Genomic DNA, 24,801 nt, shown 5'->3' on the forward strand with positions numbered 1-24,801 from the left:
GATCTCATTTCTGAAGGCTTCCCATTTTCCAACCGTCCCTTTTACCTGTGAACAATTGTGCCCAATCAACCTTTGAAAGTTCTTGCCTAATACCGTCAAAATTGGCCTTCCTCCAATTTAGAACTTCAACTTTTAGATCTGGTCTATCCTTTTCCATCACTGTTTTAAAACTAATAGAATTATAGTCGCTGGCCCCAAAGTTCTCTCCCACTGACCCCTCAGTCACCTGCCCTGCCTTATTTCCCAAGAGTAGATCAAGTTTTGCACCTTCTCTAGTAGGTACATCCACATACTGAATCAGAAAATGTTCTTGTACACACCTAACAAATTCCTCTCCATCTACACCCTTAATACTATGGCAGTCCCAGTCTGTTTGGAAAGTTAAAATCCCCTGCCATAACCACCCTATTATTCTTTACAGATAGCTGAGATCTCCTTACAAATTTGTTTCTCAATTTCCCTTTGGCTATTAGAGGGGTCTACAATACAATCCCAATAAGTGATCATCCCTTTCGTATTTCTCTTTTCCACATAAAAGTATATTCGAGCCGGTAGATTTTTATGAACATAAAGGAGGCAGTCATGCAAGGAGGTGATTCCAGAATTTTAGGTTCTTGAGAGCTAAAGACAAGGTCGCCAATAGTACACCAATTAAAAGGGTGGACTAGAGGCGCATGTTGTAGTGTGGATATCTCGGATTGGCAAAAGTTAAAAGTGAAGGGTAAGTCCAATAAGGAATTGAAAACCAGGATAAGAATTTTAAATCAGTATTGCTTAGCCAGGAACCAGTGTCGGACCTGAAGCTCAGGAATGAGGGGTGAACTTGGATTATTTTGATTTCGGATACAGGCAACAGAGATTTGCATAAGTTTGTTTTTAATAAAGGTGTGAGGTAGGTACTAGTAGGTAAGGGAATATTGAACTCTAAGGATAACAAAAATGTGAATGATGGTGTCCAAAACAGCTGAGGCTCTGGTGGAATTGGATACTGTCAGTAAAGTGGGAATGGAGGTCTTGATGGCACAAGATTAATCTACATCAAATATAATACTCCACCATTGTGAACAGTCTGGCTCAGTATATAACAGCTACCAGGAACAAAGTTGGAGTCAGTTGTTGGATAATGGTTTATGATGGAACTGAAGACATGGCTTTGACAAGAGATGAATGAAGATGGTGTAATCAACCATGTTGGAGGCTGCAGACTGCTTGAGAAGATACTTTACCATGTTCAAAGTCACATTTTGAAACTTTCAGCAATGTTTCATCGCTAAGGTAGGCAGAAAGGTGCTTGGAAAATTTAATCATGGCATTCTGCAAAAGATAGTACCAATCTGGGAATTGACAACACATTTAAGGATTTTGAATATCTAAAGAGAATTGGAGATGGCCATATATTTACATGGATGTGAGGGTTAAAGATTGTTTTCTTTTTGAGGAGGAAGTGATTAGGCAGATTTATAAGGGGTGCAATACCTGAATAAAATTGTTGTTATAATCCTAATCCTAATCCTAATACGGCTAGACTATTAACCCAGTGATCCAGGTAATGTTCTGGGGATCTGCATTCAAATCCCACCACAGCAGATGGTGGAATTTTGAATTCCATAACCTGGAAAGAAGAGTCAAATGGTGACCATGAAACCATTGTCACCTAGCAGAAAAAAAACCGTCTGGCTCACTAATGTCCTCCAGGAAAGGAATCTGCTATCCTTACCTGACCTGGCCTACATGTGACTCAGGGCTGTCAATGTGGTTGAGTCCTAATTGCCCTGAGTAATTAGAAAATGGCAAAAAATTCTGGCCCAGCCAATGATGGCCACAATGTGTGGATGAAGTTTTCATTAAAAAATGAGTTAACACCAGTTTCCGCAGTCAAGAAGGTTCAACAATTTAGTGGGAAACAAGATGAGGAACCAGATTGATTTTGTGGTGGTGGTGGGTGGAAGAGAGCTCTGAGATGGCATAAAGTGACTTGGGAAAGAGAAACCTGCTAATGACATCGGGAGCTTTTGAGAAAATCTGATCTGAGTTGGAAGAAAGCAACTGAACAGATGGTTTCAATCTTGGTGAAGAAGTCCACAAGCTCCTCTCTCTAGAAGTTAGAGGAGATAGGAGAATAGTTTAAGAAAATGATTTGCAGTAATGTAGCCTGGGATGTTTGTTTTCCAGGATAATCCTGTAACATTGAGCAGTTTTGATAAAGTGTGGGACCAAGACCATGGAGAGAGAGAAGCAGTGTAGGAAACTAGAAGCTAGTTGGTCTGTCGTTGAAAAAGTTCTGGAATCCATTATTAAGGAAATAGTAGCAAGCAACTTAGATTTATAAAGTAATCTATCAGAATCAACATTGTTTTAGGAATAGAGATCATGTATAACTGATTTTTTGAGGATTTAACAAGCAAAATTGTTGAAGGAAAAGCAGAGGCAGTGTGTTTGGATTTGAAAAGACATTTTGGTAAAATCTTGTGGGAAAGATTTATTAGCATTGAAGAGAATTGTTTCCAAAGTGTTGGGATAGATAGGAGATCATTAGTGTGATCTTGTAACTAGTGAGATACAATGGTATTGGTGCAGGGGACTCAATGATTTACAATTTGTAGTAATAGCTTGAGTGAAGAAGTTATTGGTTATTTGGTTACAAAGAATTTGAAGGGGACATGTGTTTAGTGGACAAATATTTAGCAGATGAAATATAATGTGGGAAAATGTGAAGTTGTCTACTCCAGGCAAGAAGACTAGAAAAGCAGAACATTATTTAAATAGACTGTACAGAATTCTCAATACCTTCATACTTGAGTCATAAATGAAGAATTAACAAGTAATTAAGGCAAGTGGAATGTTGGCCTTCATTGCAAGGGGTTAGAGTGTAAATGTAGGGGTATTTTAATACACTGAGTACTGAAGAAAAAATCCAAAGTTTACATAGTTTTTTTTGTCATCTTAATTAAAGGGTAGGTGTGACTATGTAGGAATTACGACCAGGAATATGTCATTCAAACACTCAAGCTTGCTCTGCCATTCCCACGAGAAGATGATCTTCCTTAATGTCATTATCCTGCACAATCCTCATATTCTTTAACTTAGAAATCAATAGATTTTATCACATGTATGGGTAAGATATTTACATCTTGGCACATATATTCAATATAGAGGGAGAGACTTTAAAGGAGCATAGGAAAGTTGGTGTTATAGCTTAAGAACACTGATTGGATATTTAGAATGTGATAGGAGTGAAACAAGGAAGATGTAAAATTATCAAATTATATTATCAAAAGCTAAAAACAGTAACCAAATGACAGCAAGAGCAGAAAGGATAGGGAATCTTTAGTGTTGGATTTGAGAGAGAATATCTGTTCAAAAGAAAAGCAAGATGACAAAAGGGTTGAAGAGGGGTAGATGCTCAGAGTAGATAAAACTTGCATATGAATTGACTGCACGTCATAATTTTAAAAACCTCTTTTCAAATCTCAGCCTTTTTTCCACTCGAGGAAAACATTCCCAATGTTTTGTTATTATTAATTTCTTATCCTTTTATATCTATCTTGTGCACACTCCAATGCATTCACATAGTATAACTGGTACCCAGACAACTGTCTTAAACATGTGACATCCCCCTCAATCCTCCAGAATTGTTTTAGTATGGCAGTAGGCCATATTGACCTTCTGAAGATATCCTGCTCCCCCACACCACCCTATCCTGCATTTCCCACGACTGATGCACCTAACCTCTACATGTGAATCAGAAACCTCCCCACAGGGTCCCTGGTGCTGTTAAGAGACAAAAACTAGCAGAGTAGATTAGATTAAATTACTTAGTGTGGAAACAGGCCCTTCGGCCCAACAAGCCCACACCGCCCCGCCGAAGTGCAACCCACCCATACCTCTACATTTACCCCTTACCTAACACTACGGGCAATTTAGCATGGCCAATTCACCTGACCTGCACGTTTTTGGACTGTGGGAGGAAACCGGAGCACCCAGAGGAAACCCACGCAGACACAGTTAGTCGCCTGAGGCGGGAAACGAACCCGGGTCTCTGGCACTGTGAGGCACCAGTGCTAACCACCGTACCACCCTAATGCTGGAATCCAAAGTAGACAAGCAGAAGGCTGGAACACTAGAGCAAACCAGGCAGTATCAGGAGGTGGAGAAGTTGACATCTCTGATATAACCCTTTAGAAATGGAGGTGGAGTTTGGGAGAACTGCAGATAAGGGTTGGGGAGGAGGGGTGGGAAGAGGGGGTGGGGGTGGTGAGGAGAGAAAATGGTAAGGCGAACACAGATGGTGGGTACGACATAGTTGACGGGATGGATGCCCGTAAGGACCAGCTTAACCACTTGATCACCACCCATTTCAATTCCTCTTCCCATTCCCTCTCCATTATGATCATCCTTGGCCTCAATAGCCACTGTGAATCAGACTGCAAATTAGAGGAAGTGACACCTTATCTTCTGCTGGGCAGCCTACAGCTTGGTGGACTCAACATTGAGTTTTCCAATTTCAAATAACCTTCCACCCATCCTCCGACTTCTTTCCTACCACACCTTTTTCTCCCATTCCACCCACTGACCCAATTAATCGACCAATTAGGTCATACCCATCATCTGTGTTCACCTAGCAGGCCTAGCCATTCTGTTCCTCTCTCCACCCAAAGCCACCCTCTTCGCATGCTTTCCCCCCCACCTCCACCTCCATTTCTGAAGAAGAGTTATACCGAAACGTCAGGTTCTCCACCTGATGCTGCCTAGTATGGTGCTGAGAGGCAGCAGTGCTAACCACCAACATGGTGTTAACCTAAGCTATGCCACTCCATGACTACTTTTATATCCACTTTCTGTTCTTGCTGTCCCAGGACTCCGTTTCTAAGCCCTCTCTTTCTCGCTTCCCATTCTGAACTAGCACATAAGTCTCAAACCCCAACCATTTTATGGCAAATGTCAGCGTTGATAGCCCTGTAATGATGAGCATCTGCCACGAGAGGGAGTGTCGTCCATCTAAAAGTCGTTAGAATAGGCAAGGTCTTTTCTCTGTGGTGGGCGAGTCCAGAACAAGGGGACATAAGTTTAGGGTGAGGGGAAAGATTTAAAAGGGACCTAAGGGACAACACTTTCTCACAAAAGGATGGTGTATGTACTGAATGAGCTGCCAGAGGAAGTGGTGGAGGCTGGTACAAATACAACAATTAAAAGGCATCTGGATGGGTACATGAATTGGAAGGGATATGGGCCAAGTGCTGGCAAATTATCTGGTCGACATGGACGAGTTGGACCGAAGAATCTGTTTCTGTTCTGTACATCTCTAGATTCTAATTTTCAAAAGACCAGTTTGTTAATTATTCCAGCTTTTGTGTTCAGTGCTGCACACGGATGCTGCAGTATTTTACCTTTATTGCCTGGGAAAAAAAACTTGTAACATTTTAAATCGTAGTTTTCAGGAACACAGTCGCAAATTTAAGACTCCCCATTCATGAAGATTGTTGTCTAAATTATGAACTTTAATGATGTGCCGTTGAAAGTACACTTTCTTGTAAAACAGACTGCTCCTAACTCATTCGATGAGAAGTGGTGTCAATACTGCGCAATTTTGCCTTTCCATGCTCAAGTCAGTTTTAAGGACTGGCACCATTCACAGTCACCACTCACTGCTGCTTCGCCAACGTCCGCGATGCGGCGCTACCTTCCTTGTCTACCTTGGTGGATGTCTCCAGGTGCGTCATGACCCAGAAGTTACGTTTTCGTCACGTCAAAAGAACGGGCTTTTGCAAGGGGGCGCATGCGCAGTGGACAGCCGTTGAGTACATTGGCGCGTGCGCATTTGTAGCCCCTGTGGGAGAGTACCCGCCCGGGCGGCGCATGCTCAGTGCCAGTGTGCGTGTTGTGTTGTGGAGTGGAGTTGGTCCGTGGGGAGGTCGTGGGGGTTTAAGCCTTTTCACCCGGGCAAATCCGCGCGCTCACGTTGGTATATGGGATGGAAGCGGGGCCAGCGACAGCAGGTAACCCAGTGGGGAGCGGGAATTGAGGTTTTGATTGTTATTTTTCAGTAAAGTGAGCTGTGGGGGCTCAGGTATAGGGTCTTCTGAGGGAGCATGCGCAGTACCGCAGCAGCAAGCAACAAGAGTTGTTTTCTTAAAAAAAAACACACGCCAAAACTGCGATTGCAAAGCTCAGTGAATACATTGCAGGGCAAATAAAATCTCACTTTGCTGCAGAGCGCACGAAAGGAGCCCGTAGAATCGGTTCCGATTCAAACTTTGCGCTAAGCTGCAGGTATATGCATCAAATTTGATGGAGAAATTGCTCTTGGAATGTGGACTGCTAAAACTCCAAATCATGTACATCTCATTTATTTATTGGGAAAGTTAACTATGCTTGAAGTAAGGTGCAAAGCAATGTGATGTAAGGCATGGACGTTGGAATAGGGTAAAGAAACAAAATACTCTGCAATATTGTTCCATCGTCAGTATTTTATGTCACGGGATGAAATGTTGAATTTGTGGATATGGTATTTTGGACATTATGTATACCGAGTGCTGAGAGGCGTTTTTGTTGTTGACAGCAGAAAAACCTCTGGTTCTTCAGAGGATGCAAAGAAGTGCCAAGATGAAAGGATTCCGGGATGGAAAAAGGCTCTTGTCCTTGAAATAAGTGATCCTTTGTGAAAGCACATAAAGCAAGCAATGCAGAAAGCCTCAATCTGAACACCAATGTGTAGAAAAATGATTTGGGCTTGGAAGAATTTCTTTGAAGAGTAATGAACACAACTTTTAGGTGGTTTAATGTGAAAGCGACCTTGGTTATTTTAGAGTTAATAACTTCTAATTTGGGGTGAAGGTGGGTGGGGAGGGAAAGATTATATGTTTCATATCTGTTTTGATCTTCAATTTTGTAGATAATGGGACGTTTACTGTCTAGATTCATAAGATTGAGTGTTTTCTGTCAATTAGATATTTAAATTTTCTTGGGTACACCAATGAAACAACAGTAACCACATCTTCATGGAATTTCTTAGTTATGAAGTGCTTTTCCTGGCTCCGAAGTCGTACACCTACATCAGAAGGTTGTGGGTTTCCAGCCTTATTGAATATGAGTTAATCTGAAGCCCTTGTTGCAATCTTGGCAAAGTCTAATGGTATTTAAGATCATCAATAGAGTTCTAGTATCCCAGCTAATCTTCCTCGCTCAACTTCACAAAAATAAGGCAATTTGATTTTTTTTCAAAGGTAAACCAAACCAAAAAAAAGCTAATCAACTTTATAAAGTATCAGGGCAAAAGCCATGTAACCTCTGGTTAGGCCACACCTGGATGCTGTGGGAAGTTCTAGGCACCACATGTGGACACTTTTTCTTTAGGTTAAACGCTGTGTAGATACAATCTCCCCCTCAATTCTGTTAAGGGGGAATGATTTGGGACTGTATTGGCTGAAATTTAGGAAGTTATGCAGTAGTATCATTAAAGATCTCTGTTATCGAGGCCAGTGTAGAAAAAGTGAGGTGCTGCATTTTGGAAACACAAATCAGGGAATGACCTAGACACTTAAGGTCCTGGAAAGTGTTGCTGAAGGAAGAGACCTTGGAGTGTAGGTTCATAGTTCCTTGAAAATGGACTTGCAGATAGATGGGATAGTGAAGAGGGTATGCTTTCCTTTGTTGGTTGGAGCATTGAGTACAGGGGTTGGGAGGTCATATTGTGGCCATGCAGGATGTTGGTTTGGCCACTTTTGGATTATTGTGTGCAATTCTGGTGTCTCTCCTGTCAGAAGGATGTTGTGAAACTGGAAAGGGTTCAGAAAAGATCTACAAAGATGTTGCCAGGGTTGGAGGGTTTGAGCTACAGGGAGGGGCTGAACGGGCTGGGGCTCTTTTCCTGGAGCATCAGAGGCTGAGGAGTGACCTTTTATAGAGGTTTTACAAAATTATGAGGGGCATAGACAAGGTTTTTTTTCCCCCTGGGTTGGGGAGTCTAGAACGGGAGGGCATAGGTTTTGGTTGAGAGGGAAAAGATATAAAAGGGACCTAAGGGGCAATGTTTTCACACTGAGGGTGGTGCATGTATGTAATGAGCTGCCAGAGGAGGTGGTGGAGGCTGGTACAACTACAACATTTTAAAAGGCATTTGGATGGATATATGAATAGGAAGGGTTTGGAGGGATTGGGGCACGTAAGTTATGGTATCTGGCTGGTATGGACAAGTTGGATTGAAGTCTGTTTTCATGCTGTACATCTCTATGACACATACTCAATAAAATTGAATTGAGTTATGGAATCTGGAGCCAGAGGGCATGATCTTTAAAATCAAAGGTATATTAGAAAGCACTTCTACATCTAAAGTGTGATAGAGGTTTGATAGCTGATCTTCTTGAGTTGCTTGTTAATTTCAAACCGGAGATTGTGTGTTTTTTAATTATTGAGGAAAAGGTGTTTAAAACATATGGGGCCACAGTGACATAGATCACAAACAGCCATGACGTCACTGAATTATTGAAGATATTTTCTAATCAACCTGTTCAGGCAAGTCTCGACCAAGTGGGATTTGAACCCAACCTTCCTAATCCAGAGGTAAGGACCACTGTCACTGTACCACAAAACCCTTTTTTTAATTGATTAGTTGCACAGACTTGAGCTAAACAGTCTACACGTATTCCTCCTTCAGCGGTATTGTGTCAAGGTTGTACTTCAGAAAAGACGAGAGCTTTGAAGAGAGTGTAGAAAGGATTATAATTTTATGGTTAGACTGCAGAGGCTGGGGTTCTTATTTTGAGTAGAGAGGAATGAGGAGATTTGATTGAAGTGTCATGGGTAGTTTAGGTGGAGCAAGTAAAGGGAAAGTATCCGTTGGTGGTAGGGTGAATAACAGGAGGGCAGAGTTGTTGGCTGACTGGCAAAATAGCTTTGGCAATGAATGGTTAGGAATATAATGCGCTGCCTAATAGTGTGCTGGATACAGATTCAAGAGTGGTCTTCAAAGCAAGAAAAATATTTTTGAAACAAAAATAGAAATTGCTGGAATAACTCAGCAAGTCTGCTAGCATTTGTGGGGAGAAAGCTAACACTTCAAGTCTGACAAGCAGTAGTATTTTGTAGATTTACAGCTAATTACATAATTACATTTAAGCTAATCTAAAATTGCCACTCTGCACATGTTCAGCATGAGCTGTCAAATCCATTGCAGATGCATTAGGTTTGTGCTGTAATTCTTAGTTGAGAGATTATTTCTAGATTTATACAAAATCCTTTCCAGAATTAAAGTCTAAACACTGTCTGCAGTGCAGTAAGGGTTTTGATTTTTCTGATGTGTAGCTTAAGTGTTTTTATTTAATAGTGGATTCCTGTAGTTTCTGCTGGTTTATTGGTTAACTAACAATCAGTTGAACAAGTCTGCCTTATTCCAATAAAATGCAAACATTTTGAAATTAAAAATTGATTTACTGGTACCTAAGTTGTTCAGACAGGTGTCCATTTTTCTTGTCAGCGTAAACAGCAGGCTGTTTGATGGTGAACCGCCTCGTGTACTCACCAAATGCCCAGACATGCACAGTTCCAGCAGGGACTGCTGACTTTCAATGAGGAAAATGTTAATTTGTGTTCCTGCAACTCCACAGCCTGATGTCAAAGTCATAAGACCTTCAATAACGTCCTAGTTAACTGTTGAAGACCAACTTAAAGCTTTCTGTTTATTGAAACAGCAGGATATTCACAACTTTATCATCCTGAACCCAGAGATTCCCTGATAGGTCTGCTCTCTGTGGCAGGAATCAAAATGGTGGCTGTAACGTGCCTAGGAATGGAGCTCTTTGTAGACATAGGAGCAGCCATAAATCTTGAACAGAAGAACTGCCCTTGTACAGCTTCCAGTGTAGACATAATATTTCTCAATGGTTCTTGGAACGCTGTTGCCTAAATTTCCTTATCTCTGTCATCTCTCTGAATCTCTCCAATTCAACTTCTCTACTCTCCAGATTAAGCTGTGTTTTCTCATTGAGGATTGCCAAGATTATGCACAACAATGTTATTAATCTTACCACCACCTCCAACATCTTTGCTTTGCCTTGCTCTTTAGGACGACCCTAACTTACATTCCTGCCTATCTAATTGGTGACTCTTCAAATACCCTGAAGTATGCATCCCTACTCGGTTCCTGTTTGATGTTCTGAGTATTATTTGTAGCAGTTTAATGTAACTGAGGAGCTTGTTGAACCAACTTGGGGTGTTAAAAGTGCTGATCATACCTGTCCTGTCCTGTTAAAGGTTATGACTGAATCAGATGAGTTTTTAAGCAGTTTGGCAGCATTATTTGACTAGATCTCGGGATTACTCCTTCAGTCTTGGATGTCCTGTAATTTCAACCAGGCAAATATGGGTAACCAATTGCCCTCAGCCAGTTCATACATTTTACTAGCTTTGCAAATGTGGCCTGTAAAATTCCCAAGCTGACTTCCAACCCCATATGCCAGCCATCCTAAACAACATCCACTTCCATTTCCATCACATTTTCTCCCCCTGCACCTAGGTCTGCAGATCTCGAGCCCTCATTCAGCCTTTCACGTTTCAAGACCCTATTTGCTCAAGTGCTCCTTTGGCCAGTCTCTCTTTTGCATTTTCCATTGATTTCTGTTTATCCAGGAACTTGTCCCCATCAATTATAATTTCTGCTGCTGCACTGATCATGATGCCTTAAATTTGGACCCCTAAATTCTGGAATTACTTTCCTAAATCAGTACCTTCCTACCTGCACCTTTTTTTTTAAATCACTTCATTCTTTTGGTCTGATTTATTTTTGATTTGCACATTTTTTTCTTGCTGTACTCTCTAGGGATGCTTTTCTGTTATGCTATATAAATATTGTATGTAGATATTTTTGAATTAGCCTGTTCAGCGATGATATTTCATATCTCTGGAGGAGGTGTGTGACTTGAGACCAGGCCTCCTGGCACAGAAATAGGGACACTGCCGTTGTGTCTCAAGAGGCCCTTAAGTGCTGTTGTATACTTTTCTTATTTGCCATTCCGTCCAATTTATTTTGGGACATATAGTTCATTTTCTAGATAGTACAAAGTTCTTACCTGGGTGATAATTTCTAAACTGGAAGAATTGTTCATCTGGCATTTAACAACTAAATAAAGGCACATAGTATGTTTGTAATAATATCTCTGAACGGGTTAATTAGAAAATATCTAAAGGCAAAATACAGTAGATGCTGGAAATCTGAAACAAACAAAATTCTTGAGAAATTTGGGTGTGACAGTATCTGTGAAGAGAGAAACAGTTAATGTTTTGAGTCCAGTGTGAAACTTCTGATTTTGGCCTCTAAAGACTGAACTTTGAGTATCAGTAAATAAAATTGTCGCAGTTCTATTTGTGTCTATGGCAGGAACGTATTGTGATTTGCAGCTATTCTATTCCAGCTGTTTCATATGTTTCTACTAGCTACATAGCATAGAGCATAAATGACACTGGTATGATGCAAGCTTACACATGTAATGTTACACATGCATTTTTCAGCATGGTGAGTTTCTGGCCATACCAAGCGAGCTGAAAGGCAGATCAGGGAGTGAAGAAAGGACTATTTTATAAGTCTTTGAGTCCAATCTATAAAGATCCATAACAGTATGATGAAAGAGCATTCTGTGGAGACTCTGGGACAAACAATTCATTTTTTTTCTCATGCCAGAGGCTGCAGGGCTTTTTCAAATTATAACTTTTCTGTTTTTATGTCCATTTTGATTTTGGGTCAAACTGTTTGTCAGCAAAAAGCATTCTGTGTAATTCACCACAAATAATTTTAGGTTTCACTCACCTTTGTAAATAGTCTGAAATCTTACGAGAATTGATCCTGAGTGCAAAGATGGCAGACGATTTGTTGCTTCCTCCTTAAGCTTGGAATGGTTTGCAGATTGCACTACTTGCTGCATGTTTTCCAAACAGTTATGCTGTAGTGTAATAATTCTGGAGATATGCATAACCTTAGACAAAGTACCATTTATTATGATTCTTATTCATGTATGTGCTTTGCGTGACTGTCAGGTTGCCATCTTGCATGTACTTGACCCTGATTTTATCCAAGGTCAACATGCAGTCTTACAACAAAGTTTGCTGGATAACAAATGTATACAAGAATCTAGCTATTTTTTATTTTGTTTAATAGAGATGCAGGCCAATTGTAATCCACACAACTTGGCACTGATTATGGATCGAAGTCAGGTGTTGACTCTGAGAACTACTGTGTAGCTCAGGATAGGGAAAAGTGGTTTGAGTTTAGGTGTGCATATTTATTCCAAAAAGTGAGAGTGCAGGATATAAAAGGAAAATTGCACTTGCTGAGGAAGCTTTTTTTATTTTATAGCTAATTTTAAAATGGCCTACCTGCATACCACTGACTATTGGGCTACCTTTGCTTTTAGGTTTTTTGAGTATCTGTATTGGCTGTAGAGATGCCCTGTAATCCTGCCCGTCTATGGTAAATATTTGATTGGAGGAGTAGAAGTGTACTATCTTCTAATATCCAGAAGATTAATAAAAGAGAGAGTGCATTTTCATAGCACTATCATGTCTCCCGGAGAGTGCAAACAGCTAGAAGCATTGTAACCTGCTTTTTGTAATTGTAGGAAAACATGGCAACAAATCTGCGCACTGTTATGTCCCAATAACAATGAAATAAATTACCAGAAAATCTGCTGTAAGTGCTTTTAAGAAGAAAAAGTTGGCAAGGACTTCTCCGGTCTTCACATTGAATTCACAGGATCTCTGTAACCATCTGAGGAGGCAGAGAGACAGTTCCTTGGTTTAAGAATCCATCTGCATTTCCTCAGCATTGCATAAGAGTTAGCCTAGTTGACATTGTTTTCTTGTTTTATGATCAGAGGGCAGCAATTTAACCAGTGGTGAAGACAAAAACAGCAATGTTCAAAAATGCATTTCGTTGTTACAAAGGCAGTGTTGACCTAAAAGGATGAGCTCTCTGGGCTGCAGGGCTCTTTCAAATTATAACTTTTCTGTTTTTATGTCCATTTTGATTTTGGGTCAAACTGTTTGTCAGCAAAAAGCATTCTGTGTAATTCACCACAAATAATTTTAGGTTCCACTCACCTTTGTAAATAGTCTGAAATCTTACTAGAATTGATCCTGGGTGCAAAAATGGCAGACGATTTGTTGCTTCCTCCTTAAGCTTGGAATGGTTTGCAGATTGCACTTCTTGCTGTATGTTACAACCTCTTTGTGGATTTGGCAATTGATATTAAACTACTAATAAAGCCAGTAAAATATTGAAATACATAAACAAAATTATAGAATATAAGACAAAAGTTGTGATCAAAGGATATAGTGTTTCGATCGGACCACATTTTGAGCACGAACTCTGCTAAGAAATGAAGTAATTCAGGCTTTAAAAGTGATCGTGAGAACACTCCCTTTTACTTTTTGACATCTTTTCCTAGAACTAAAGGCAAGGAAAGACAAAAGAGATCAAGTGAATCCTTTAGTGTATAAAGGCTGTAGAAGTATACTTAAGAGGGAAATCAGGAGGGTAAAAAGGGGCATGAGATATCTTTGGCAAATAGGATGGTAAGGAAAAGCCAGGCAAAGGCTGATTAGGGATAGTCAACATGGCTTTGTGTGTGGGGAAATCATGTCTTACTAATTTGATTGAGTTTTTTTTGAAGAAGCAACAGAGGGTTGATGAGGACAACGTGGGGAACGTGATCTATCTGAACTTCAGTAAGATGTTCGGCAAGGTTCCTCACGGTAGAGTGGTTAACAAAATTGGATCACATGGAATACAGAGAGATGCAGAACTGGCTTGAAGTTAGTGGTGGTGGGTTGCTCCTCCTACTAGAGGCCTGTGACCAGTGATGTGCCATAAGGATTGGAGCTGGGTACACTGTTTAATCACTTATATAAATGATTTGGGTGTGAACATAGAGTCAGAGATATACTGCACGGAAGCAGACCCTTTGATCCAACTCTTCCAGGCTGACCAGATATCCTTACCTAATCTAGTCCAATTTGCCAGCACTTGGTCCATATCCTTCTAAAGCCTCCTTATTCATACAACATTTAAGGCATCTGGATGGGTATATCAGCCTCCACCACTTCCTCTTGCAGTTCATTTCATACATGCCCCACCCTTTGTATGCAAATGTTGCCCCTTGGGGGTGTCTCAAATTTTTCTCCCCTTGCTCTAAACTTATGCTCTCTAGTTCTGGACTCCTCCCAACCCAGGGAAAAGATTTTGTCCCGTTACCCTATCCATGTCCCTCGTGATTTTATAACCCTCTAAGGTCACCCATCAGCCTCCAACACTCCAGGGAACACAGTTCCAGTCTATAGTTAGTAAGTTTGCAGATGACACCAAAATTGGAGGTGTAGTGGACAATGAAAAAGGGGTGGGGGGGTGGGGAAATGACCTTTATGGAAGTTTATAAAATCATAAGGTGTCTGGATAGGGTAAAGAGACAAGGTCCTTTTCCTGGGGTGGGGGAATCCAGAACTGGAAGGTATAGGTTTAGGTAAGAGAGGAAAGATTTTAAAAAGGACCTAAGGGCCAACTTTTTCACACGTTTGTTTGTTTGTTTGTGTGTGTGTGTGGAATGAGCTGCCGGGGTATGTATAGAATGAGCCTGGTCCAAATACAATGTTTAAAAGGTATCTGGATGAGTATATGAATAGGAAAGGGTTTGGAGGGATATGGACCAAGTGCTGGCAAATGGGACTAGATTTAATGTAGGATGTTTGGTTGGCATGGATGGGTTGGACAGAAGGGTCTGTTTCCGTGCTGTAAATCTCTATTATTCTATCTGGAAGGTGACCCCTTGCTGATAAATGGTTAATCTGGAATGCTATCAAATTAATCAGTGGATACAGGAAAAGGTCATGCAGGTTGAAACTAGTAAAAGGTATCTCTATTGATGTCAGAAGGAGTCTCTTTATTCAGATAATCAGAATAATTTGCAGGTTGTGGAATAGAAATGAAAATCCTGGAATCCAGTAGAAATAATGAAAGGCAGCACAGGGGGAACAACCATGTGGAATTTGAATGAGAGATTTTAGAAACTCATCCTCATTAGGAAATATCTTGTGATCTTTTTCCACTCATGCCAGCATGCATGTATGCCTTTTGAGCTTTATTTTTACTCCGCTTGAACTGCACTGACTTCACAATGTCACATTATGTTTCTGCACAGTTTTTCATGATTGCTTTAAAGAACTATCAAAATCATTACCCATAGAATTTAAGTATTGAACGACAAATGTCAGTTGCTTGAAAATGGGTTTAAAAAAGTGATTATAAGTTTTGTTTTAATGGTGACTTGTGTTTGGGTAGTTGATACTGCTTATGGTGTTATTTTTGTACCTCATTCATGCTACAGAACTGTGTTGGAGCATCAATTCTGTCTGTTGAAACTAACCTGCTTTTCAGCTTTTTGACTGTCTCCTCGCTCTTGGTTTATACGTTAATTTTATAGAATATCAAGGGGCATTGGTTTTTATATATTTCAAAGAGGAAATGCACATTTGAGTGTCTATCATACTGGGAAATCTAAAATTGCTTCCCATGCAGTATTTCATTTAATTACTTAAAAAGGTCATAGTTATTATATTGGAATGTCCCCAAAAACTACGTATGTGAAAAACAGCTAGGTATTTTTTTTTGGTGATATTTGAGGAATGATTATTGTCTCAGGCAGTAGGAGAACTTGCACCTATTCCTCAGTTGGTAGTTGAGGGTCTGTATTGTTTTTCCAGCGAGATTACCACTAGACCTCAAGAGGGGAAGAGTCTATATTATTAGGCTGAGTGTACCTAATGGGTTCATTTAAGGTCTGAACAAAATGATTACCAGAAGACACATGTGCTTTAGAGAAAATAAATTTAGCTTAATCAACTAAAATATAGTGTTATAAACTTATGGGGGCTAATGAGTGAATCTATTAGCTTAACTTTCATAACCTATGTATATAAGCTCCGCAAGTTAGATGGTCTCAGTTAGCACATTTATTAGCAATGAATGTATAATAACAACGGGTTTCACTGCCTTCTGCCCATTGGGGACCTCTCTTTGCGACGGTTGGTCTGAAAACTCCGAGGAATTCCTGGTACCATTTGCAATCCTGGTCCACGGTGAAGTCAGAGTGTGACAGAGTCCCTGATCTTAATAGTATTCTTTTTAGGGCTGTGTTACCATTTTGTCGTAATTTTCCAGATACTCCACTATGTGGACAGTCAGTTGAAAATATGCAGTGGCCCTGTGTCAACTACCTTTTTAAAGGGTTCCCGTAGACAAGCGACATTATGCAGTTACCCAACAGATAATGTCAGCAGTTTTTTTTCACTCGGCCAGTTATCTTTCACTTGTTTCCTATTGCTCCTTAACGTGTCCAATTAACTCTTAATGATCTGGTTTGAAAACATTTTTTTTGAGCCTACCACAACAGAATCTTTTATGATGATTGAGCGAATGAAGTAAATTTTTAGTGTAGCTCTGACCATGTAACACTAATGTCAGCTTAGATTGTGTTTTGAGTCTGTGGGAATCAAATCCTTTATTGAAATAAAACAGAACGGTACAAATACTGAATAGATCAGGCAATATCTATGAAGGCAAACAGAATTAGGCTTTCGGGCTGATAGCATTTCATGTACATGAAATGCTAACTTCTCACCCACGGGTTCCAAATTTTTTTTATTGCTGAAGTGTATAATTTCTAATGTACCTGTTTAAAGATACATGTCAGCTGCTTTCACTCATATGTACCTTGAGCGAGATGGAAATGCTATCAATGGTTGGTATTTTCACAATAGATGATTTTTGACACTTTCCCCCTCTCACTTTGAAACATACCAACTCTGGTATATGGATCTGCAGCACATCCCAGGTGGTTAGACTCCTAGGAGCTCAATAATGCACATTGGATTACTTAAATGCAAATTATATTATAGCTGAGTTTGTCTGCTAACCAGTGAAGACTGGGTAGGAAAAAGTGCAGATTTGCCATTGTATGTCAACTTGGGAAACATGTGACCAATCATAGAACTACAACAGGCACTTGTCGCTGCTCAGATTATCATTTGTAACAAAGTATTAATTGCAATTTTCTCTTTTTTTATTTGAGTTGAAGGTGTGCAAATCCTGCAAAGTCATAGTTCTAGAGATGGACAGCATGGAAACAGACCCTTTGGTCCAACCCGTCCATGCCAACCAGATATCCCAACCCAGTCTAGTCCCCCTGCCAGCACCCGGCCCATAACCCTCCAAACCCTTCCTATTCATATACCCATCCAAATGCCTCTTAAATGTTGCAATTGTACCAGCCTCCACCACATCCTCTTGCAGCTCATTCCATACACGTACCATCCTCTGCGTGAAAATATTGCCCCTTAGCTCTCTTTTATATCTTTCCCCTCTCACCCTAAACCTATGCCCTCTAGTTCTGGACTCCCTGACCCCAGGGAAAAAACTTTGCCTATTTACCCTAGCTATGCCCTTCATAATTTTGTAAACCTCTGTAAGGTCACCATTCAGCCTCTGACGCTCCAGGGGAAACAGCCCCAGCCTATTCAGCCTCTCCCTATAGCTCAAATCCACCAACCCTGGCAACATCTTTGTAAATCTTTTCTGAACCCTTTCAAGTTTTGCAACATCCTTCCAATAGGAAGGAGACCAGAATTGCATGCAATATTCCAACAGTGGCCTAACCAATGTCCTGTACTGTCGCAACTCCTGTACTCCATACTCTGACCAATAAAGGAAAGCATACCAAACGCCACCTTCACTATCCTATCTACCTGCAACTCCACTTTCAAGGAGCTATGAAACTGCACTCCAAGGTCTCTTTGTTCAGCAGCACTCCCTAGGACCTTACCATTAAGTGTATAAGTCCTTCTAAAGTTTGCTTTCCCAAAATGCAGCACCTCACATTTATCTGAATTAAACTCCATCTGCCACTTCTCAGCCCATTGGCCTATCTGGTCCAGGTCCTGTTGTAATCTGAGGTATCCCTCTTCACTGTCCACTACGCCACCTCCAATTTTAGTGTCATCTGCAAACTTACTTACTGTACCTCTAATGCTCTCATCCAAATCATTTATGTAAATGACAAAAAGTAGAGGATCCAGCACCGATCCTTGTGGCACTCCACTGGTCACAGGCCTCCAGTCTGGAAAACAACCCTCCATCACTACCCTCTGTCTTCTACCGTTTGAGCCAATTCTGTATCCAGTTGGCTAATTCTCCCTGTATTCCGTGAGATCTAACCTTGCTAACCAGTCTCCCATGGGGAGCCTTGTTGAACGCCTTACTGAATTCCATATAGATCACATCTATCGCTCTGCCCTCATCAATCATCTTTGTTACTTCTTCAGAAAACTCGGTCAAGTTTGAGAGTTCAATCAACTCAAACAAGTCGATGAAAGAGAAATTTTCTGGGAGAAATTACTAAGATTAGATTTATAATGAGTTTGGAATTCAATTTTTCAATTTGGCACACTCTCACTACTTTTAAATCTGAAAATTATAGATTTCATCCTCATTCAGAATTTGAATATACAATACAAGCCAGTTGTAGTGATGTTTAGTTTATTAGTTTGTGATTCAGATGGGTGCTAGTCATAAGATTTAATCTCACACTATCCTCGGAAAGACAAAACTTTTCTTTCACTTTCCTCAATGAATGCTTTTAAAAAGAAAATAACTAGTGGTTATCATGCAGCTCTTTTATAAGACTTTTGTGCTGAAGAGTCCACATAAACTACTATTCTGATTGGTTGATTCATTATAACTGAAATATTATGGACTGGTACTGCAAACCATATGAATTCAAGTCTGAAAGCAAAATAGTGAATGCAGGAACTTTGAAATAAAAACAGAGAAAGTTGTAAATACTGACTAGGCAGCATCTATGAAGCAGAAAACAGAATTAGCTTTTCTGACTGATTTTAGGATTTCACCTTTTTGAAACACTAACTCTTTTCTCCCTGGTAGGTTCCAAATTTTTGTGTAAATTGAATGTATAATTTCTAATGAATATATGTCATTCTCAAATCTTGTCTGATTTGACACCATTTGTGTGTCTTAATCCCATCATCTTTCACTGATACGTGGATCTTTAAAGTAATTTTCTGAGGAGCTCTCCAAAACACACTTGCACATGTCAGCTGTGGGTAAAGTTAATTAACTTCTGCTAAATGGAAACGGGCAAGTACAATTGCTATGCGTACTTTTTTATAAAAGAGGAATTAGATCAACAACACCACAAATCTTGTTTCTACAGGATTGTGCCAACAATTCACAGCTACGGAGAGATGAGAAAGTAGCATCTAATATCTTCATACACCTTCCACAGCACAGCTATAACCTTTGGGAGTGTAAAATCTTATAAAACGTCTCCCATATCAGGCATTGGTGGTTAATTAAAGAGTCATAGAGTTGTTTGGTATGGAAACAGACCCTTTGGTCCAACACATTTATGCTGACCAGATATCTAAAACTGTAGTTCCGTCTGCCAACATTTGGCCCATATCCCTCTTAAATCCTTCCTATTCATGTGCCCATTCAAATCCCTTTTAAATGTTATAATTGTACCTGCATCCACCACCACCACCCGGCAGCTCATTCCATATGTGCAGCACCCTCTGCATGGAAAAATGTTGCCCCTTGAGTCCCTTTTTTTTGTTATAGATATCTTTCCTCACTCACCTTAAATTGATATCCTCTAGTTTTGAACTCCCTTCCCTGGGAAAAAGACCTTGCTATTTACCCTATCCATGCTCCTCACGATTTTATAAACCTCTATAATGTCACTCCTTAGTTGGAGACCCTTCAGGGAACAAAGTGCCAGCCTAAAATAGCGATGAGGCAAGATTAAAGTTCTGGGAGCTGTTCGATACTGGTGGACTTAGTCTGTCAACAAACATTCAGCTATACTTAAAATCATGCTCCAGAAAACTTCTGGACAGAGACTGCTAGTTCTTTACTGGCTCAGTCTACTGCCCCATGGAGAAACCAAAGCTGTTTGTGCAGCAGCGATGTATCCTCGGCCACGTTTAAAACAATATGACTTTGACTTAGAATTTAGGTCAAGGTTAAAATATCTAGATTTTTCAAGAGTTGAAGGATGTTTGGCATATATACTGATTGTCATTTCTGACAGTTTGCATGAGTTTCATGAGGGCAGCAAATTATTCTGTTTTTTTTCATGTTGTGCAGCCGTGTTGATTCATGATAACTATAATTGACATTTAAAAATTTGTTAAGCATGCTGCAGGTCTGGAGGGAAAACCAGTATAAAATGTAATGTAAGCATTGCAGTTACATTAAAACAGTTCTTAGGTGGATTAATAATGGAACGCGGCTGTTTAGGGAAATGAGTTTGCAACCAAATCATTTGATTTATGTGCAAATCCTTTGCAGGCACACAAGATTTCTCACTGGTTCTCACTTGCTCTTGATTGTGTGCTTGTATGCACTTTTTCTATTCATTCTTCAGAAAATTTAACCAAGTGAATTTTAAAATCAAACAACTGGGGCAAGTCTATTTACAGTTTTGTGACTTGGAAATCCATAGGTACTTTAAGAACCCATGTGTAGTTGCCTTTTGCTGCATTTTCAAAAGGTCAGATGTTCAAACCCACAGATGCATTTGAACAGAAATATTGCTTGTGACAATTGGCCTGCCCTTGTAAGAGGATGGATGCCTACTCAGCATGACAGATGGCAGTATAGAGAAAATGGACAAAGGTTCTTAATGGACAAACCAGAAGAGAAGGCAGACACAAAGGGACAAAGCATAGTAAATGAATTATGGAATGAGAAATGCCATGTGGTGTGAGAGACAAAAAAACAATGGTTAGCAACAATTCTTACATTTTAAGTTTCACTAGATTGTATTCAGAAAATCAATGTTTGAAGAATTATCATATCTGGTATTCTGGGCTGATTTGATGCTATATTTCACTGCTGTCTTGCACTCTGTTTTAGTTGTGTGAGTAATCTAGATATTGTGTCCTGCAGCTGACGTGGTATTTTAATGCTTTTATACTATTTTCCACTTGGCTAGTCTTTTATTTTAAATTTTGTTTAATTTATTGGGATTACAAATTTGCCTGAGACTAACAAACCATCTGAATTCACAATGAACTACCACTATCAATTGTTGAAGTTAATTATATTGAATTGGTGCTGCTTTGGAGATTTGATGACTGTCCTGGCTGAAATGTATGTATGCTGCGATAAGCTTGGCAGATTTAGTATTAAATTATATCTTTTTTTTTCCCTTCATTCCCCGGTGCACACTTATCAGCCATCCTATAATATTTGTTTTCATTGCCTAAGTTCAGTCTTTTATAAAAATAATTTTTGCCTACATAGACTTGACTGTGATGTTTAAAGTAGCTGAGCTTAATCTATCTGCATGGCTATTTGGCCCTGAATGTGGTTGCGATACTAGATCATGGTACAGACTACTTTGGTGGATGCTTGTGCTATGAGTGGATAATGATGCTGTCTTCCTTGTATTATGATCCAGGTTAGCTAGGCAGTCATCAAGAGTTGTCTTGATATTTCAAATTTACTGTAAAAGAATTATTACCGTAAATATAGAGCAATATCATCCCTACTTCATCCTGAACTCAATGGTCCCAGATTTAGTAACATGTTTGAGCATTCATGAATCACCAGTGTTCATTTAATCCATTGTCTACAGTAACTTCACATCAGAACTTTGTAAAATCGTATTTCTGTTCCCCATTATCTATCTTCCAATTTTATCTATTTCCTTCTGAGATCCCATGGTTTAAGTCCAACTTCAATATTTATTTTAATGAAGGTTCACACAAATTGTAATAGCCCTTTGTGTATGTGAAAACCCATAATTTCCTCAAAAATTCAAAATATCCCACTTTAGTTTTGGAGCTGGTTTAGATTGATCCTGTGGTTTCTGCAGAGCCTCTGTTTATTTCGAAGGAGTTGCATTGATTCTACCCAACTCTTATGAAAACATTTCCCTTTTTAATGGACTGAATTTCAGAGAAAGGAAGAAAATTCTACTTTCTTGTATTCGGATGTTGCTGAAATGTATGCTACAGGGGCCGCAATAATTACTATTTCATGCACTTCAAAATGGTTAATTGTTTTGAGGTTATTTCTTCAGCTAATTCATATTTTATTCAGTGTCCTTTTATTGTAATTAAAACTGAAAGGCTTGGATAAAGGTATAGTGCTGAACCTTCCTATCCTGCAAATTTTCATGTGATTGTGCGTCCGTGTGGACAGCATGTTGTTCAATGTACCTGTGTATTCCGATGAAGGGCTTTTGCCCGAAACATCGATTTTACTGCTCCTCGGATGCTGTCTGAACTGCTGTGCTCTTCCAGCACCACTAATCCAGAAGCTACTTTTTGTGTCAATCATTGAGCTCTCCATTGCGGGGCTTAGGATTCTTTAAATTGTTTACACTGCTCGGGTGATACTTGGTATTAATCCCTCAACTACTCACTACTTTATGGTTTACCTTAGTTCAGTTTAATGTGTTGTACAAAAGTGTATTGAGTAGACAATACACATCCAGGATGTATGGATTGTGGAAGCAGGCATTTTGAATGAGGAAGTCTCATAGGTTTTCTTTGTATTCAATCAATATTTAAAGACCTGCTGATGGTGTGTTGGCCTCACTGGACCCAGAAATCCAGGCTAATGTTTTGAAAAATCCTTTTGAATAACACTAGTGCAAGAAAAGTTTACATTTTGTAAAAATTTGGAATTAAAATGTAACTAAATGCTGTTGGAGATTAGAGTTCAATGTGTGGTGAGAAGAGGAAGTAGCTGAGAGTGCAATAGGTGGAAGGAGTTGGGGGTAATGGTGAGAGGTCGGAGGTAAGGGTGGAGCGGATAGGTGGGACAGGTCATGAGGGTGGGGCTGAGCTGGGAGGTTGGAACTGGGATAAGGTGGAGAGAGGGAAATGAGGAGACTGGTGAAATCCACATTGATGCCATGGGGTTGGAGAGTGCAGAGGCAGAAGAGGAGGCATTCTCCCTCCAGGCATCAGGAGGTAAGGGAGTGGCAATGGAGGCGTCCCAGGACCTGCATGTTCACCTGTGGAGTGGGATGGGAGTTGAAGTGTTCAGTCACGGGGCGGTGGGATTGGTTGGTGCCGGTGTCCCAGAGAGCTCTGGGACACCCACACCAACCAATCCCACCTCCCCGTGGCCGAACATTTCAACGCCTCTCCCACTTCGCCAAGGACATGCAGGTCCTGGGCTGTCTCCATTGCCACTCCCTTACCTCCTGATGCCTGGAGGGAGAATGCCTCCTCTTCTGCCTCTGCACTCTCCAACCCCATGGCATCAATGTAGATTTCACCAGTCTCCTCATTTCCAGCCCTCCACCTTTTTTTTTAAATCCCAGCTCAGCCCCGCCCTCACAACCTGTCCCACCTGTCCTCCTTTTCTTCCTTTTCTTCCTTCCTTTTCTTCCTTCCTTTTTTCTTCCTTTTCTTCCTTCCTTTTTCTTCCTTTTCTTCCTTCCCTTTTTCTTCCTTCCCTTTTTCTTCCTTCCCTTTTTCTTCCTTCCCTTTTTCTTCCTTCCCTTTTTCTTCCTTCCCTTTTTCTTCCTTCCCTTTTTCTTCCTTCCCTTTTTCTTCCTTCCCTTTTTTCTTTCTTCCTTTTTTTTTCTTTCCTTTTTCTTCCTTTTTCTTTCTCCGCCCCCCCCCAATCCACTCCTTGCTCCCCTCTGCCCTATCACCATTACCCCACCTCCATCCACATATTGCACTCTCAGCTACCTTCCCCCTCCCAGCCCCAACACCTCCCATTTATCCATCCACTCCCGAGGCTCCCATCCTCATTCCTGGTGTACTTCTGCCCAAAACGTCACTTTTCCTCCTCCTTGGATGCTGTCTTTTCTACACTCTCTCGATTTAAAATTCCATCTTGTTCACTAATATCCTTCAGGGAAAGAAACCTTCTATTCTTGTATGAGCTAGCCCACATATTATGCCAGACCCAATTTGGTTGACCCTTTTTATTCTAAGGGGTGGATAACAAATACTGTCTGGAATATGCCTGTATCCCATAGACAAATTTAAAAAGTGTCCCTCAGGATTTGTTGAAATTTCTTTTAAACCATCGCTCAATTGTAGTGTACTTGTCCCACCTCCTAATTGTCAATGTTAACCATATTGTGTTTAAAAGTGTGAAATGTTGCTTTTCAAAAAAATTGAATAAGTTAAGCACTTTTATGTATATTGAGTGTTATCTACATTTTTAATCCACAGTAACTAACTTTTGAAATCTATCATCTGTTGTCAATTTGCTTGAAATTAGTCAGAGTCAGAAAGTAATAAGCTAATAACTAGGAGTAGGCCATCGGACCCTTCAAGCCTGCTCCGCTATTAGATAAGATCATGGCAGATCTTTTCATGGACTTGGATCACTTACCCACACTCTCACCATTAGCTTAATTCCTTTATTGTTCAAAAACATTTCTATCCCAATGTTTTACTGAGAGTGTCAACTGCTTCACTGGGCATGGAGTTCCGTAGATTAACAACCCTCTGGATGAAGAAGTACCTTCTCAATTCAGTCCTAAATCTGCACTCTCTATTCTTGAGACGAAACTGTCTTGTCCTAGCTTCACCTGCCAGTGGAAACATCCTCTCTACTTCTGTCTTATCTATTCCCTTCATCAAATAAGAGGTACAGTTAGTAAGTTTGCAGATGACACCATAATTGGAGGTGTAGTGGACAGCGAAGAGGGTTACCTCCGATTACAACAGGATCTGGACCAGATGGGCCAATGGGCTGAGAAGTGG

At 40.2% G+C, this 24,801-nt stretch overlaps 1 protein-coding gene across 2 annotated transcripts in view; it reads left to right on the forward strand.

The window, feature by feature from the left end:
- The first annotated feature begins 5,872 nt into the window (after positions 1-5,872).
- LOC140453592 (protein argonaute-1) overlaps positions 5,873-24,801 on the forward strand; it is a 115,512-nt gene continuing 96,583 nt past the window's right edge. For both annotated transcript variants that reach the window (XM_072548404.1, XM_072548403.1), the window contains exon 1: positions 5,873-5,996. In XM_072548404.1, coding sequence (XP_072404505.1) covers positions 5,972-5,996 — 25 coding nt within the window. In that variant the 5' untranslated portion in view covers positions 5,873-5,971. The remainder of the gene's footprint in view (positions 5,997-24,801) is intronic.

Source organism: Chiloscyllium punctatum, chromosome 27 (genome assembly GCF_047496795.1).
Source record: "Chiloscyllium punctatum isolate Juve2018m chromosome 27, sChiPun1.3, whole genome shotgun sequence".
Lineage (NCBI taxonomy): Eukaryota > Metazoa > Chordata > Chondrichthyes > Orectolobiformes > Hemiscylliidae > Chiloscyllium > Chiloscyllium punctatum.